The 16,232-nt window shown below is 48.9% G+C and overlaps 2 protein-coding genes and 1 long non-coding RNA gene across 5 annotated transcripts in view; 1 reads left to right on the top strand and 2 right to left on the bottom strand.

The window, feature by feature from the left end:
* Positions 1–319: 319 nt before the first annotated feature.
* TALDO1 (transaldolase 1) lies at positions 320–6,765 on the bottom strand. Its single transcript, XM_064660018.1, has 8 exons — positions 6,512–6,765; positions 4,403–4,526; positions 3,887–3,994; positions 3,245–3,376; positions 2,634–2,809; positions 2,285–2,482; positions 1,039–1,184; positions 320–479 (listed from the first exon to the last, which is right to left on the bottom strand). Exons 1-8 carry the CDS (start codon positions 6,606–6,608, stop codon positions 447–449), a joined length of 1,014 nt encoding a protein of 337 aa, XP_064516088.1. The 5' UTR covers positions 6,609–6,765; the 3' UTR covers positions 320–446.
* A 50-nt stretch (positions 6,766–6,815) lies between these two features.
* Positions 6,816–16,232, top strand: part of LOC135416726 (uncharacterized) — a 55,014-nt gene continuing 45,597 nt past the window's right edge. Inside the window, exon 1 of the long non-coding RNA XR_010431700.1 lies at positions 6,816–8,375. This is a non-coding gene — a long non-coding RNA (uncharacterized LOC135416726). The remainder of the gene's footprint in view (positions 8,376–16,232) is intronic.
* EPS8L2 (EPS8 signaling adaptor L2) overlaps positions 7,917–16,232 on the bottom strand; it is a 49,249-nt gene continuing 40,933 nt past the window's right edge. For all 3 annotated transcript variants that reach the window (XM_064659984.1, XM_064659982.1, XM_064659983.1), the window contains 6 exons: positions 15,247–15,358; positions 14,407–14,514; positions 13,194–13,335; positions 11,110–11,293; positions 10,594–10,726; positions 7,917–10,261 (listed from right to left, as the gene is read on the bottom strand). In XM_064659984.1, coding sequence (XP_064516054.1) covers positions 10,190–10,261; positions 10,594–10,726; positions 11,110–11,293; positions 13,194–13,335; positions 14,407–14,514; positions 15,247–15,358 — 751 coding nt within the window. In that variant the 3' untranslated portion in view covers positions 7,917–10,189. The remainder of the gene's footprint in view (positions 10,262–10,593; positions 10,727–11,109; positions 11,294–13,193; positions 13,336–14,406; positions 14,515–15,246; positions 15,359–16,232) is intronic.

Here is a 16,232-nt window from a genome sequence, read left to right as displayed (position 1 = left end):
TGTCTCATAAGAGTACCTGTGTGTTTTGTACCAAGAGGGGCTTTTGAAACCTGTGTTTTCCCTTTAAAAGTGTCTGAAATTCAAAACTGCTTTCTTCAATGTGGTAGGGCTGCAGACTGAACTGGGGAGTTCAATTATGAAAACTTTAGAAATGAAAATGCTCTCAGGTGGCTGCTGCAGCAGTGAACTGACCATGTTACAAGGCAGGCAGGTCTGGGTTAATTTGCATGTATTGACAAAAGTGCCACAAGGATTTGACGTTCTATTTGTCCCTTTGCAAATTGGTAAAAAGAAAAAACCAAAACCCACAAAAACCAACCATGATACAGAAATCTATCCATACACAGCATGATACTTTTACAGGTAAGACATTTGTACATCCACTGAACCTCAGGTGATCTGCTCAGCCTGGAGCACTCAGGGAAATGCTTGATTTTTCTTGCTTTTTACTTTCCATTTTCAGCACTGAACATTCGCTCCTGCAAAAAGAACAAACAAAGAGCAGCTGAGGAAGAGTCTGGGAACAGTGCAAGGAGTTGTCAGTCACCAAGTGCTTAGAATCAGGTATGATGCTGAGTATTTGTCCCCCAAACCCACACAGTTTGATGGATCCCATGTGAAAGCCTCTCCATAAATTGACAGGTGACTTTGACAGCAGATCTGTGCTTTCTCAGTGCCTCCAAGTACAAACATGATTTATTTCCAGCTCACTATGTGCACATTATTTGTGTCTTGTGCTGCTGCTGACAGCTAATGAGTTTAGAATCAGACTTGAAGGACTCCTCGCTTTGATAGTGGTGTTATCTTGATGAGCTGCCAGTCCAAACCCTGCCTGGGGCCCCCAACTGCAGGTGTGGCCCACACCTGGCATTCCCTTCTCTTGGCATGCAGTGAGGATTACCAAGCTCACTGAATTTAGGTGGCCTGTCCTACAGGAACGTGTCCAAAAGCCTGATCAGACTTGCTTCAATCCTCGGCCACATCAAAGGGAACTGCAGGTTGGCTGCAGTGCCTGGGAGGAGCGGGACATAAACCTACCTTTAACATCCTTTCCAGCTTGACTGCATCTGCAGCGAACTTCCTGATCCCATCGGAGAGCTTCTCCACAGCCATCTGGTCCTCGTTGTGGCGCCAGCGGAATGCCTTCTCATCCAGGTGGATCTTCTCCAGGTCACATGCCTGAGCTGTGCAAGGGGAGCAGGAACAGAAACGAGCCAGGTGATTGGACTCTCATCAAATTTAGGCTTCTGAGCACCTCTAGGTATTGAAAAATTTTGAAATACTTTCAACGTGACTTGCTGCAGGAGCACAGTTTGGGGTGTGAGACTGGAAGTGCTCCTGATATGGCTGGGGGGGGGTGGAGAAGAGGTGGAGAAAAAGGGTAATCTGGCTAATCAATTTGTCCTAAAACACAATGTATGTGTCTGCTGTTCCTGTACCTGCTGCTGAATGGCACAGCACTTTGAGGCCTGTTCTAGGGAATTATGCAACAGTCCTACAGCAGTGAGACGTTCTAAGCAAATATTCTGAACAATCAGGGCTTTATTTGGCAAGAACTAACAAAAGCTCGCTTGATAACAGGCCTCCAGGCCAGCCAGCACCCTGTGAGCAGCAACCCATGACTACAGCTGTGCAGAGCTTGTTTGCTGAGATGCAAAGCAGCATTTTAATGAGGCTACAGAAAAGGAAGAGTATCACAGAATCCTGGAACAGTTTGGGTTGGAAGGGACCTTAAAGCTCATCCAGTTCTACCCCCTGTCATGGGCAGGGACACCTTCCACTAGACCAGGTTGCTCCAAGCCCTGGCCTTGAAGCAGTGCAATGGGAACAAGCATTCAAAGCCATCGTGGCACAGTGTCACTAGATCCAGTCACTCAGTCTTGTGTATGATTTCTGGAGGGAAAACACCTTTTGGCATGTCTAGAGATTAAGATTAAACAAGTTTGGCATCTTTGCTAATATTCAGTGAAATTTAATCCCGAGCATATGGAGATAAACTTCCCTCTGCTCTCCCTGTCCCCTTGGGAGAGCTGCAGAGGATGCAAGCACATTCCAAACCCAGTGGAACCAAGACCCTAAAGGTGTGTCTGCAATTGTAGCAGTGATGCTGTAATGGGGCTACAGTATTTCCTTTTGAGGCTACAATATTTCCTTTAGGAAATCAGACTGTCCCTAAAGCAGGACGGAATCGAGCACCACAGCGCTGAGTGGAACCCCAAACTCTTTTAACGTTCCAGAAGAAAGGGAGACTGAAGAAGCCGGTGTGACCCAGGAGGGGACTTACCCTCTTTCACACTGAGTGTGGGAGTTAACTTGACGTGCTCCTTGCTGAGCTCTGCCAGGAGTTTGGGTGAAATGGTGAGATAGTCACAGCCCGTGAGCGCTTTGACTTCGCCCGTGTTCCGGAACGACGCGCCCATCACGATGGTTTTGTAGCCAAACTTTTTGTAGTAGTTGTAGATCTTGGTGACACTCTTCACTCCTAAAAGGGAGAAGCCAGCAACTTCAAGAATGATTCTAAGTGATTATTTAGAACAGGCTCAAACCAGCATTTTGTCATAAGAGGGTTTATATGAGTAAACTGTTTGAATGAGTAGCTATTGGCATCTTAACAGTGTTAAATATGTGTTTACCTGGGTCCTCTGAAGGCTCATAGGTTTTCTTGTCTCCATTTGCAACATACCAATCCAGGATCCTTCCCACAAATGGGGAGATCAGAGTAACTCCAGCTTCAGCACAGGCAACAGCCTGAGCAAAGGAGAACAGCAAGGTCATGTTGCAGTGGATCCCATACTCTGCCTCCAGGACCCTGCAGACACAGGCTGGCTTAGAACAGCACTTTGCTCACCTACTGAATTTATATTCCTGTAAGAAGCTGATAGGTTCAGTCTCCTGAATTCCTCCAGTTGAGTTAGGAATGTGGCACAGTCGGTAAGCTTTGAGGTTTTAAGCTAACAGCAGATGTTTTGTGCTGCTGAACTCTGTGTTATTAATGCTGTTCCTTGGGCCAAATGCAGCCAACTTAGCAGGATGTTTCAGGAAACTGTGGCCTGGCCCTTGTATGAACACACTTTTCCTATTTCAACAGCAAGCTGTGGCAGAGCACCTTCCTTGCTGGTGCCAGACTTCCTCATGCCGTGCCTTCAGCAGTACTGTTTATCTAAGGTCAGAATGCGCCCGTCAGGTGCCTGTGGACAGGCAGGAGCATGCCATGAGTCAGCACACCAGCCACACAAAGACTTACTTGCCAGCCTGGATTCCTTCCCACGTCGAGGAGAGCTTGATGAGAATCCGATCTTTACCAATTCCTGCTTCCTTATAGAGGTCGATGAGGCGCCGGGCCCTTTGAATCATTCCTTCCTTGTCGAAGGACAACCTTTGGAGACAAGAGCAGGGCTGCTCAGAACTGATCATTTGTTTTATATGCTCCCCATTGTTCTAGGGTCCCTCCTGGACTCTGAGCCCCCCCCCCCCCCGAGGAGGAAGTTTTTCATAATGAATTCAGAAGCTGAGCATTAAAAAAAAAAAAATTGGCAGTGAGCAGGTTAACAGACAAATCCTGTGCAAGTCTTGAAATAAACTGTTCAAACAGATCTCTTGCTAAATTGAGCAGATACAATCACAGAGGAAAGAATGAGCAAAACTAAGAGTGGAAGCACGAAGCTTCCCTGGCTTGAGAAACAACAGGAGGATTACAAAACTCCAAGGTCGGTGTTACTTGTTTTTCTTACAGAGTTCTAGTCAAACTAAGGGGAAGCCACACTTCTAAATATTAACAATATAAATCCTGATAGTCTTCTAGGCAAGAGCACCTTTCTCCAGCTCATGTCATGTCTCTTTTTCTATGTACAAATATCCAGGGTAACCCAGAGGGAAAAGAGCCAACCTTGCATCTACTTCTGTGGACACACGGCCGGGTATCCTCTTGAGGATTTCAGCTCCAAACAATACAAAAAGTTTGTCAGAAGCATTTTTGATCTGTTCCTCTTCTGACCTGAAAACCACAAGAAGCAAAAGCACATGGGAGGGAAAAGAAAAAGGTACTTTTACACTTTACCATGGATTTGAAGATCAAATTTCACAGCCTGTTTAACATCAAATTCCAGAGTTCAAATGAGCCACGTGTGCTCTGCCCTGTGTCTGTGTCCTGCCCTCTGTTACTGCTGGCAGGATTAGCCTTTGGACATTATTTCCTATAAAGCTGCTGTTTTCCTGTGCAAGGAAGGCCATGGGTGAGCTGGTGAACAGGGAGGCACACATGGAATTTTTCTTTCGGCGTTGAGGCTTTTTTGGGGCAGGAGACAAACCCACAAGTACGCGAGGGGGAAAGCCCAGTACGATGCTTGTGTAAATAAGGCATTTTAAATGTAGGTCTCCTGAGATTAAAGCCCTCTTGACTTACCCACCAAGCTTTTTCCCATAGGCAACAGCATCATCCAGGAGTTTCTGGTACACCGGCATCTGGGCCGCGGCGAGGATCAGGGACGGGTTGGTGGTGGCATCCAGGGGCTTGTACTCGTCGATGGCTGAGGAAGGAAAACCAGGCTGTTTAAAACAACCAGCCAGCCTCAGAAATGAGAAGGATTTTGCTCAGGTGGCTGAGGATGTGAACACTTGTGGCTGTGGGGTCTGGTAATGACAGAGCACACCAGTGCTCAGAGGTGTTTGTGCCACGGTACGGAACAACTGGGCTGCAGGAGCAAAGTACAGCAAACTTCAAATTTTATAAACAACAGGCATTGCCCAAAATATACAGACTTGTAGAAATCATGAAGTGGTGCTGATTTCCAACTGTATCCCAGCCAGCATAGCTGAGCTTCAGGAATCACAGGAGGGAATAAAGACCAGGGGATCTTCCCTTCTAGCAGTCAGGAATTCGGGCTCTTGTTTGTGTCCAAGGATAGGACCAGGACAGATGAACAGCAACTCTTCTTACTGCTTTTTAAAACCTTTTCCAAATAGCTGTAGTTTCTCAATGTCCTTGTCATTTCCTTGTACTACCAGGCTTTCTTCTTTCCAGAACGTATTTGACCCTTTGTCTTACCTTAAGCCCTGGACTGCACCTATTCCAGGTGATGCCAAGTGTTTACCAAAGCAGGCTGTGACTTACATTGTCTGGCTGTAATCACAGCCTGGCACCAGAGCCTGGCTGGGCAAACAGGGCAGAGCCTCTGCAGGCCCCTCAGCAGTTTCAACAACGCAGTTAAATGTCAAAAAATAACCTTTTTTTTTTTTTTTTTTTTTTTGCACAAGGGATGAACCCCCGAAGTTAGAGAGTGCAAACTGTACTGGAAACTGTGCAACTGTATTGAAAATAAGTCTTGTTTTTCCACAGATCCCTCCCAGGCAACGATCAGGATCCTGGAGAGGTCCTTCAGAACTTTAATTCACGTGGACACACCTTAAAATAGAGCAGCACCTCAGTGAAACTCCTGCTCTGTGCTGAACCCAACGGGGAACCAGCGTCGGCAGAGACTGCACCTTCAGCAGAGCCAGGTGGGATTCTTGCCTTGTTTTGGGCTCTAAGAATGACCCCCAGGCAGCCAGAGGACAACCTGGGGGTGTCCTGCACAGGGCCAGGAGCTGGACTTAGTGATCCCTGTGGGATATTCCCTGGTCCTTCCTGCTGCCTGCACACCACCACCCCCTCGGCCACCACACGGTGTATTTTTTTTTGTCTGAGCTGCCGCTGCCTCTTCCCTTCACCTTAAATTTACTGCCCTGAGACATCTGACAGTTCCCATGTGGGGTTGGTTATTATTACACATCCAGGATTAGGGATTACCAGGCCTGGGGAGGGCAGGACGGGATTCCAGGGCTGTTCTACGCCACCCAGAGATACTCAGGAGGGATTTTTTGGCTCTGATGGGCCAAGCAGGGCACTGGGCAGTGACAGCTTGGGAACAAATGGCTTTATAATGGAAGGCCACCTCCCCTTCTCGGAAAGGAGCACGCTGGCTCATTACCAGGAGATAAGGGGGACGAAAGGACTTTGGCATTATTTTTATGGACTCCTGGAATGGCTTGGGTTGGAAGGGACCTTAAAGATCGTCCACTTCCACCCCTTGCCATGGGCAGGGACAGCTTCCACTAGTCCTGACTGCTCCAAGCCCCGTCCAACCTGGCCTTGAGTTTGAAAAAACCCCAGAAAAGTCCCAAATCCAGACAGGTCGCTGGAAAAAAAGCCCGAATTCAGAGCCCGGTTAGAGTGCGGCAGTTCTTACTGACAGCACGCGGAGCTGAGCGTGGGGGTTTGGGCACACTAGCAGAAAATCACGGGAGGGTCTGGAAAATGTCCCGGGCGGGCGGGCGGGCGGGCGGGTTCTGCCCTGCCGGCTGCAGAGGCCGGGAATGGACGAGCGGCCCCCCCCCCCGCCGCCGGGTGGTTCGCTCTGCCCCCGCCGAGCGCCCCTTTAGCCGGGCGCGCCCACTCTGCCGGGAAGGGTGGGAGTTAAGGAGAAGGTGCACTGACAGGACACCCACCCCCCCCCCCCCCCGCGCCCCCCCTCACCGTTGAAGTCCCCGGTGTCGGCCACCACCGTGGTGTAGTGCTTGAGCTGGTCCAGCGCCGACTCCATCTTCTGCCGCTTCACGGGGGACACTGACATGTCGGCGGCTCTGGGGGACTCCGGCCACCTATAAGGGACCCTGCGTGCCCGGAGGGGACCGGCCTGCGCGCGCACCCGCCGCCCGCGCGCTCCCGCCACCCGCGCCAATCCCGGCCGGAGGTGGGGGGTGGCCAGCCAATGGGGAGCGCCGACACACGGCGGACCCGGCCGGGAGGAGCCGGGGCGGGGCAGCGGGAGGGAGCGCGATTCTGATTGGCTGGGTCGTGGCTCTGAGGGTCGGGGCGGGTGGTCGCCTTGGCGACTCTGATGCCGCCATTGCCCCCGGCGGGTGGGCTGGGGGGAGCTCCTCACCCCAGGATCTCCCGGGCTGGGATCTCCCGGCCCCTGGACCTCCCCCGGAGGCTTCCCCACGGCCGGGCACAGCGCCCGAGCCTCCCCTGAGCCACCCGTCCCTCATGGCCGCGCGGGGTCGGGGCGCCGCCACTGGCACAAGATGGCGGCCGGGCTGTGAGGGGGAGGCAGCGCTGAGGGAAGTGCTCACCCGCTGCAGGAGCTCAGCGCTTTCTGTTTCCTCCCCTACTGTCGCGGCAAGGTTCGACAGGGCTAGTCAGCCACAGCTCCAGCCTGTGAGAGAGCCCCCAACCCAGCAAGGCACGTGGTTTGGGCTGTTCGTTCACTCCAACTTTTTTCAGGTTCTAGTCTTCAGGTTCTAGAAAAGGTCATCCTGTTAGCGTGGTCGTGCTCCTGAAACAGAGGATGGGACTTGGCTGGAAATGTCGGAGAATCTGTCACTTGACTGTCTAACATGCTCTGAGTCATGCTGTCCCCTCTTTTGTACCGTTCCAATCGTGTAAGCTGCCACCGGAGTTTCCCTTCCTGATAAGCAAGAATGTGCTTTTGTGCAGCGTTCTCATGCTTTGCCCAGCCCAAGAGAGGATAATGCAAAGAGACATCTCTTTGCTCCGTGCTGTGCCTAAGCTGGCATTGAGCAGCATTGGGGATTTTTAGCTTGCCAGTGCAAAATGTAGCCCTGGACAGCATCTGTGTGTGAAAACACTGATGTGTTGTCACAGTTGCATGTTCTAGGGGTAAGAGAAATTTTTTCTTCGAGGTGATGAGTTGGCAGCTTTCCTGGCATTTAATTCCTACCATGTGTGAGGTTTCTCTTCCCCCCCCCCCCCCCCCCCCCCCCATTTTTGGATACCATTATCAAGGCCACAGCATTCTTCCTGTTGAATGCCAGTTCCCCAAACCCAAAGGAAACGTGTGGTTTCAGACATTTTGGTGAGTTTCTGAGGCTCAGTGACAAACCATTATGAAAACCCAGTGAACGAGACGGAGATGGAGTTATACTTATAACTTAACTATTTTAATAAATCTTATACAGTGCATGGTTATATCATTTTCTCCTTCCTTCAGTTACATCAATGTACAGGACTTTATAGCGTTGTCTGTAGGCAGTACAAGTAGAACAGATGCACAGCTCAGTCACTTGAAAATTTATAGAAGTGACTCCTGCAATAAGGTCTGCTGAGATATTTACTTTAGGAAGTGCTCCCATGCTCCCAGCTTTACAGAACTGTCGTGTACAGTCCCATTATAATCCCTACTAACTATAATTCTGTGGGACTTGCTTTCCTCTACACCCAAAGAAAGGAAGGTGGTGTGTTTCCTGGCTCAACACTTGGTTTTATTTTCATTTTAGGAATTATTTCTCCTGTGCTTGCCATCCCGCTTCCCCTCTCCACCCTACTCCAGAGCCAGGGCTTCTCAGGAGGATTGTCCTCTTCATCCCTCCCTGACAAGGTAAGTGCCCTTCACAGATTCCAGCAGGGTTGGGGCTAAAAGATGATCCTCCCCTGCAAGTTCCCTGCCTGCACTCCAGTTCCTGTTTCAAATAAAGAAAATGTATCATCCATAAGAGACGTTAATTGAAGAATAAAGCCAAAACTGAGGTGTGTTGGTGCTCTCAGATTTAGACACAAGTCCCCCAGACACTGTTTTAAGCTTTTTCCACTAAATGTGCAAAGACAAGCACTTTAAAGGAGGCAGGGCCATTCCTGGCAGGTAAAGGCAAGCACAGGTGTGAAACCTGGACCTGAATCCCATCCAGCCAAAGGTGAGGGGTGTGAAGGAGAAAACCCAACTCTCCCTGTGCTGTGAGCAGTTCTGGAGCTGTTTGCTTTCCTGCTTTGCCATCAGGTAGGTCTGTAAGTTAAATAGAGACAGAAATACAGTGTGCCAAACTTACTGTGGACAGGAACTACTCTGCACTTGCTTGAGTTGTAAAACCTTGAGTAAAATTTTGATGCATAATCACTTCATCCTGTCTCTAGGGAGAGGGATTTCTCCTCACCTCTATTTATAGGTTGTTATATACATATGCACATAATATGATGATGAAAAACACCCTGTGCTAAATTACTTTTTTTTTTTTTTTTTTGGTGGCCATTTATTTTGTGCTAAACCAGCCTTTTTCCCAGTGTGCATTTGGGTTTTAGATATTTAGGAGTCATTTCAGCTGAGCCTTTGCAAAGCAAATGTGAAGGTGGGGACAGGTGACCTACATCCTGGGAAGGGCTGTGGGTGTAACTGGGTTGGGAGCAAATGGTCAGGGCTTATCTTCTCCTGGTTTGAGGTGGGGTTTGGCAACACCACAGCATTCCAAATCAGGATCAGTGTCACTGGGAAGGGCTGCACAGCTGCCCTGAGCCCCAGGCTCTGCCTAAGCAGAGGGGAGCTCACCTATTTCCATATTTAAATGACTTCCTTTGTCACTCCTGCTCGTTTTCAGGCAACGAAATCTCAGTTCCACTGTTCAAAGCCAGCAATAACTGGTTTATGGATTTAAGGAAGCAGGCAGTCTTTGGGAATGTGTGTTGCCATTCCAGCCTTGTCCAACGAAGGGGCATGGGAAAGGGGGTGGGAAGGAGAGAAAGAGGGCAGGGAATTGTCACAGGCCCTGTGCAGGGGAATATCTGCTCTGAGGAGGGAATGAGGAGGGGGTTGCCTTAGGATGCCCGGAGAGGTGGTGACTCCCCATCCCTGGAAGTGTCCAAGGCCAGGTTGGATGGGACTTGGAACAACCTGGTCTAGTGGAAGGTGTCCCTGCCCATGGCAGGAGTTGGAACAGGATGAGCTTTAAGGTCTTTTCCAACCCAAACCATTCCAGGATTTTAGGAAGAGCCTTATTCCTGTGGTCCAGACTCTAAACAGTCAGTGCTGTTCCGTGCCTGCTCTTCCCGAGCCATGCTGGAGAGGGGGTGGGAGCAGGGACAGCTCTCAGACAAAAGCTTTGTGGGGTCTCTTTTTGCTTGACTCCGGCCCTTGTCGTTCATCCAGACCCGTGTGAGTCCCGCTCCGACCGCATGCACGTAAAATTTCAGTATAAAATACATAGTTATAAAAAAAATACTTCATGCAATATTAAAACACCTTTCCCAGAGGGACATGGTCTTATTGTCAACCCTTATCAACAGTGTTCGAGGAATTGTCACTCTGCTGGCAGCCAGACCCAAAGTGCAGCACTGCTGTCTCCTGCCTGGCCAGGGGATCATTGCTTTCATTCCCTTTTTTCTCTGCACTACTAGAACTAAGAGCTGAAATAAAGCAGACAGGGTTTAATTAGCGGAATCAATCCTCTCCTGGCGGCGCTTCATGATTTCTTGGAGCTCTGACTCCCCTCTGCTTTTCTGCAACGGAAACAAAACAGGAAGTTTGAGTTTGAACTCCGAGCTGTAGGCAAATTACAGCATTTAATTCATGCTGTAAGGGTCAAGCTAGTTTCAAAGAGATACATTATATTAGCAAAAAGCAGATCAATTAGTGGAAACGGGGATCTGCCTTATGGATTTGGGGCCTTTTTGCTTAAAAGCCCCTTGAGAATTTTTACATGTGTTTGATTGGTGGTGTGGGTTTTGGTTGCGTTGTTTTTTGTTTCTTTCAATTATGTTTCTTAAAATGCCTGTTTAATGAGATATTTGACACTGCTGGTAAAGTAGGGATTATCCAGAAACATACTTACCTCCAGTTGGTTTTTCTCCACTGTGATCTTGCTGTATACTCTGTTCCCCTCATCGCCACACACCTTCTTCAGCTCCTCTCTGTTGAGGGAGAAGAGCTGAGCTCCAGTGAGGATGCCAAGGTGTTCCACTGTCCTGGGAAGACACAAAGGGAGGAGATGATGGCTTTGTGCCAGAGATGGAAGGGCTGGGCACTGCACCAGGGCCGCATCATGAGGCCCTGGAGCTGTGCCAAGGTGGCAGCTGTGATCCCAGTTGCATTTCAGGCCGTGGGTTTAGTTAGTTATTATGCAGTTTTCTCCAGGAAACTACGTATAAGAAAGAAAGAGAGTGAGTTTGGGCTCTGAATGCCCTGGTTACAGAGCCTGGATTTACCAGGATTGAAATGCAGTTTGCAACACAGGCTTTGTAAGTAAATACAAGTGACTTGTCACACAGTTGAGATGTTGCAAGTGGCCTCCTCTGCTCCTTTTCCAATAAAGAAGCAGCCTTTCATGTGGCAAAAAAGCAAATCTTACTCTTTGCTGAATGACTTTGCCTCCAGCCAAGCTTTGACTTCTTCGGTGCTGGATTCGAAGGTGAGGGGCACAAAAACTTCCTGAGGCTTTTCCACTTTGAAATTCCTGTGGGGAGGCTGAATTTTATTGTTTGTGATCTTCTTTAGCAGCTCGTCATTCAGCTCATCCATTTGGTGAATAAGTTCTGTAGAAATAAGTAGGGAATGAAATCAAGTCTTCAGTCAGAAATCCTGTTAAACGAATGTGTTTGCAGGGAAATTGTAAGGAAAATTGGAATGTGGCTCAGCATTTTCATTAACTCTGTGAATACACCCCTGGAAAGTGCTTACTTTTGTATTTTAGTTCTAAAGAACAAGCTTAAGTGCTTTGTTAGAGCAGTGACATTTTGACCTTCAGAATTCCACCAGGAACAAATGTGGACAGGGTTCCTCTGTGGTTTTGGAGGCTGCTGGAGCAGAGGGGGGGATCTCCCTTTTCTTCCCAAGCCAATCCTTCCCTTCAGCTTTTGAAACGTTGCTTTCTCTTTGGGAGAAACTGGGATTTCTACAGTTCTCCAGAATGATGGAGAGGAGGGATCACAAAAATGACAGCTGAGTGTTCTAAGAAGCTTTGGGTTTGGGTTTCTTGCAGTGTGACTGTCGAGAACCTCATTTTCACCTGGTTTAGATACAAATTTACATTGAGACCCGTCTTGTTTCTCACGTTTGTAACTTCCCCCTGTCCATCACACCTCAGCCAAGGGACATGAAACCCCACAACCCCCACTAACTTCTGCTCGAGGTTTGCTCAAGGGTGTAAACCTGATCTGGCAGTGTCTTTGCTCCCACCGGTGCTGTCAGGTGGTGACAAGGGACAGGGTCCCTGTCCCTGGTGTCTGGTTGCTTCAGTTGGTCATCTTTCTGTTTTTGAGTTATTTAGTTCCCTTTGGGCTGCTGAAATAAGGGAACTGCCCTGCAGCCACAGCAGCAAGAGGGGAGAAGCCCAGCCCACGTGAGGCAGCAGGGGTCAGGAGGGATGGATTTGGTGTTTCTGAGAACCAGGTTCCCATTTTTATCTGCCCCTGCACTGACATTTATTTTCCTCCCATATCACCCCTTTGCTGTTGCCTGATGTGGAAGGACAGTTCTGTGAGAATCTGCAACTAGAGATTTGGGATTGGTTCTTTTTTAGTCCTGACTGCTGCTTCTAGTAAGTAATTTGCTGATTCAGGTCCTCAGAGCTCCAGGTTTTGCTCCACAGCTGAACAGCAGTGGCAGGAAGCACAAACTGGGAGTGAGCAACAGACTCTTAAAAATCAGGGGTTGGAACCAAGATGCTCTTCAAGGTCCCTTCCAACCCAGGCCATTCTATGATTCTATGACAACTCCAGTGACACAGTATCTAGTATCACTTTTCCCATGACACTCCTGAGGGATGTGGAGAATAACTTGGTGTTGTTAACAGACATGTGTCCGTGATGCTCGTATATGGGGCTCTCCACTGTCCCAAAGGGCTCCTGCTTCCAGGAGTCCAGAGGATGAACAGGCTGGGGTAAGAGGGTGAGGTGAGCAGGGCTCCTGGTCTCCCTCCTGCTCTGTGACCCCCCCCAAAGCACGTGCAGGGTGAGGGAGTGGCTTTTCTATTTGTCTGGGAATTGTGATGTGGCTCTCCTGTTTGTCTGGGAATTCTGTGGAACCACAGGAAGGAACAGGCCAGGTGGGTGCTGTGTATGTGGCAGCAGAGGAAGCGAGAGAAAGGGATTGACCTGAGCGTGTGTGGTTGCTTAGACACACTTGAGTGTTTTGGAAGGGAAAAGAAACTCTCTCCCTGGGAAGAGGAGGAGGAAGGTCAAGCTGGAAGGAAGGACATGGTAATCACTTATTGCCCTGCTTGTCCTGGGCTCCCTGAGAGCCCGGGAGGTGAGTCATGAGCACCAGGGCTGCTCTCCTGGCTCTTGTACCACTTGGAATCTCCTCCAAACCCACTGCTGGTCTAGTGCTGATCACTAAAAGGTGCAGTTGAGAGGGAACACCGTGGGCAGGTCTGTCCCCTGCCTGGAGCACCAGAGCCAGGGGAGCCTGGTGTGGGACACGTGGGACACATACGTTCTTTGGCGTCCTGGGGGGAGTTGCGCGATAACATCTCACTGCCCCACTTGTCCCCGGCGTAGCTCGCAGGCAGCTTGTGAGTTGGGCTGGATGGTCCGTAGCCCCTGGGGCTCAGGTCTCCTTTGTACCTCTGGTTAGACTGGTTAGAAAAGGGAAAAAAAAAAAAAAGGTGTAAGAATTTTTTTTTGGCCATTTTTCACTTTCTTAAACTTTTTGCCTCTCACTCACGGAGGGACAAACTGCCCTGTTCTCCCTGTGTTGGTGTGGGGCTGGTGGCACCTCAGGTGGAGCTGCATGGAAGAAGGTAATTTCTGGGTTCTTATGGGAATGAGCAACCCAAACCAAAGGGTGAGGATCGTGTGAGGGAATTAACATCCCTGCAAAATTAACATCCTGTGTCATGACTATCATATGTGGTGTTGGTGCTTCCTTGCTGCTGCTGCTGCAGATGACTTCCCACATGTGTGACTCAGCCCTTTAGCCTCTTGCTATGCAGAAAGTACTGCTCACAGGGCTTCCTTGGGAAGCAAAAGGATCCTTACAGGAGGAGAAAACAAACAGAAATCCCATTGGAAGGCAAAGCCTCGCTGCTCTGTAACTGGGATGTGAAGCAGGACCACTGCCAAGCTCCTGGAGCAGTCTGGAAAGTTTTTTGACATTTAGGTTAAACTCACAGGGATTTATCCAGAGACCTGCTGGGCCACCTTATGCTTTGCCCAAACTCTGCAATACCAAAGTGGGGAAGCAATTCCGTGTTTCCTTAGAGGATTTAGAGCACTCCAGCTCTACATTTTTGCACTGCAAGGTGCAATATTCACTTAATTCTCACTTAGATGGTGTGTGCATCTGCCTCCACTCCAGCAATGTGTTCCTGCTGCTGCACTGAACTTAGTGAGGGAACTGTCTGTCTTTAACCTCCAGCAAAAACCTCGGCACTTTCATGGAAAAAATTGCTTTTATGGAAAGCAAGGGGCTGCTGCACGGATGGGAAGGATACACTTGTTTGGGAAGGGGGAAGGTGAGCATGGCAGAATGTGAGAGTTTTATTGTAGGAGATTTGGGGATCTCCTGAGTTTGTCTGTCTGTGAGGGTTTGTCCTGACCTGGGCACAGCATCCTAAGAAATGCAGGGGGGTCTAACAGCAGCATTATTTCCAGAGGTTGATGGTGCCCTGCAGGTGCTACCAGTCAGATACCACCTGACTACAGACCTGTTCCACCTCTTCCAGCTTCACCACATCCAGGATATTATACGGGACGTAACCGGCCTGCCCGCTCCGGTTGAGCAACTTCCACCACTGCTTGTTATCTTCCAGCACCTGAGAGAGGGACAAAAATAAACCTTCTGGTGGGAACACAGATGTCTGGCACACAAAAATGGGATAGAGTGGAGATGGACCACATGGAAGGTGAAGTTGCCAGAATAACATCACTGAGGGCAGGAGCTCAGAGTAGATCTGTTGTTCTCAGGTGCAATCCAGGAGTGAAACCTTTCCTGGAAAGCATCTTGTCCTAAGGATGGATGAGCAGGAGAGCACCTCTGAAGAACTCATAGTTCAAATTTCCCTGTTTCTCCATATTTTTTTTCCAGTGACTGAGTTACTGTTGTCTTTTTTGCGTTAAATAAGTAACAATAGCTGTATTTTGCACAGAAACCTTTTCCTCAGGTCACAGCTGAGTGTTGGCCCAAGCTGTGTCCTACGCTCTCCAGCTGCCAACAGCGCTGCAGTAAGAGAAAGGTTATGAAAAAGGATGTGTTCAGAGAAAACAATTCCCTGGGGAGGGGGAAGTGGTAAGAACTAGCACAGACCCAGGAAGGAGGTGAGCAGGGCACTGCAGTGAGTTGTTTTCCTCCCTCCTCGTTGTAATTAAGGGGTGGCCGATGTGTTACAGCTCAGGAAATGACCCAGCACAGTCAGACTTGGGCAAAACTTGGTATAACTGCTCAGAAACCACTGAGGAAAACTGAGTTGGTGTTTTGCTGGTGTCCTGAGGTCTCTCCTGCCCCTGGGAAGGGGAGGATGCAGCTTTTCCCAGGCGTGCTCACCTACCTCCAGGATCTCATCCTTCAGCACGGAGAGCTCGTTGGCGTTCCGCGCGGTGAAGTCGTAGCGGATTTTGGCATATCTCTTGGGCAGAGCCATTCCCTGGGCCTCAAAGTTCCTGCAGCAGAGGAAAACCCCAGTTTTAATGGATGCTGATAGTGGGCTCGCTGGTAAAACAGAGTGGTGATGGCAGGTTTGTTCGTGTGTGGAGGGGCAGCATCCCTTTGCTCCTCTTTTTGAGGAAGATTTTCATCCCTTATTTTTAGTGAAAGATCTTGGTGTTGGGGACAAACAAGCAAACAAAAAGCCGTAGGGGGTTTGGTTAATGGTCTTTTGGGGGGAGCTTTGAAGAAAATACTGCTTTTTAGAGCCTGGAGGGGCTGACAGGGCACAAACCAAACGCTCTGACTGTACCTGGGAAAAATTAGGTGTGAAACCCTCCTGTCCTGATCAGTGGAAACAACAGCCCCAGATACCAGAACAGGGAGAAGCTGGGGGAAAGGGAACTGAAAAGGAGAGTAGGCAGAACTGACTGGAAATCTGTGGGGTTTTCATCAGGCAACACTGAGCTGCTGACACAGAATTGTGCAGGTTTCCAGGAACAGTGCATTTGAACGTTTCTGTTCTAAGATGCATTTGGAGAGGGGGAAGACAAATGCATTCATGTGTCTGCTTGGAAATTTCTGACACTAGAACGTAACACTTTTCAATGTTGAATTAGCTTTTTGTTTGAAGAGAGACAAAATAAATATGGTAGATTATTGAAAATGGTGAAAAAAATAGAATGAAAGATTCTCTTTGACCCAAACTGAAATGATTTTTTTTTCCTTTTTTTTCTGCCTGACTTGGGAAAATTTCGCAGGTCTCTCTTTCTTCTCCAGTTGAGTATAGTGTTATTTTTTTAAATCAAAAAATGTTTGCTGTATGGAAAACTGTCTTGCCTTGTGGAAGGATATGAGGAGCTATTTTAGTGCACTTGTATCTTTTTGTTT

This window comes from Pseudopipra pipra, chromosome 6 (assembly GCF_036250125.1).
Source record: "Pseudopipra pipra isolate bDixPip1 chromosome 6, bDixPip1.hap1, whole genome shotgun sequence".
Lineage (NCBI taxonomy): Eukaryota > Metazoa > Chordata > Aves > Passeriformes > Pipridae > Pseudopipra > Pseudopipra pipra.
Note: the sequence above shows the minus strand (reverse complement) of the source record. Positions and strands in the feature narration are given on the sequence as shown.

Coding starts and splice junctions, on each gene's coding strand:
- TALDO1 (XM_064660018.1), bottom strand. CDS start 6,608: ATGTCAGTGTCCCCCGTGAAGCGGCAGAAGATGGAGTCGGCGCTGGAC. Junction 4,527..6,511: donor CGACACCGGGGACTTCAACG/GTGAGGGGGGGC, acceptor TTCCTTCCTCAG/CCATCGACGAGTACAAGCCC. Junction 2,810..3,244: donor GAAGGAATCCAGGCTGGCAA/GTAAGTCTTTGT, acceptor CTGTGTCTGCAG/GGTCCTGGAGGCAGAGTATG.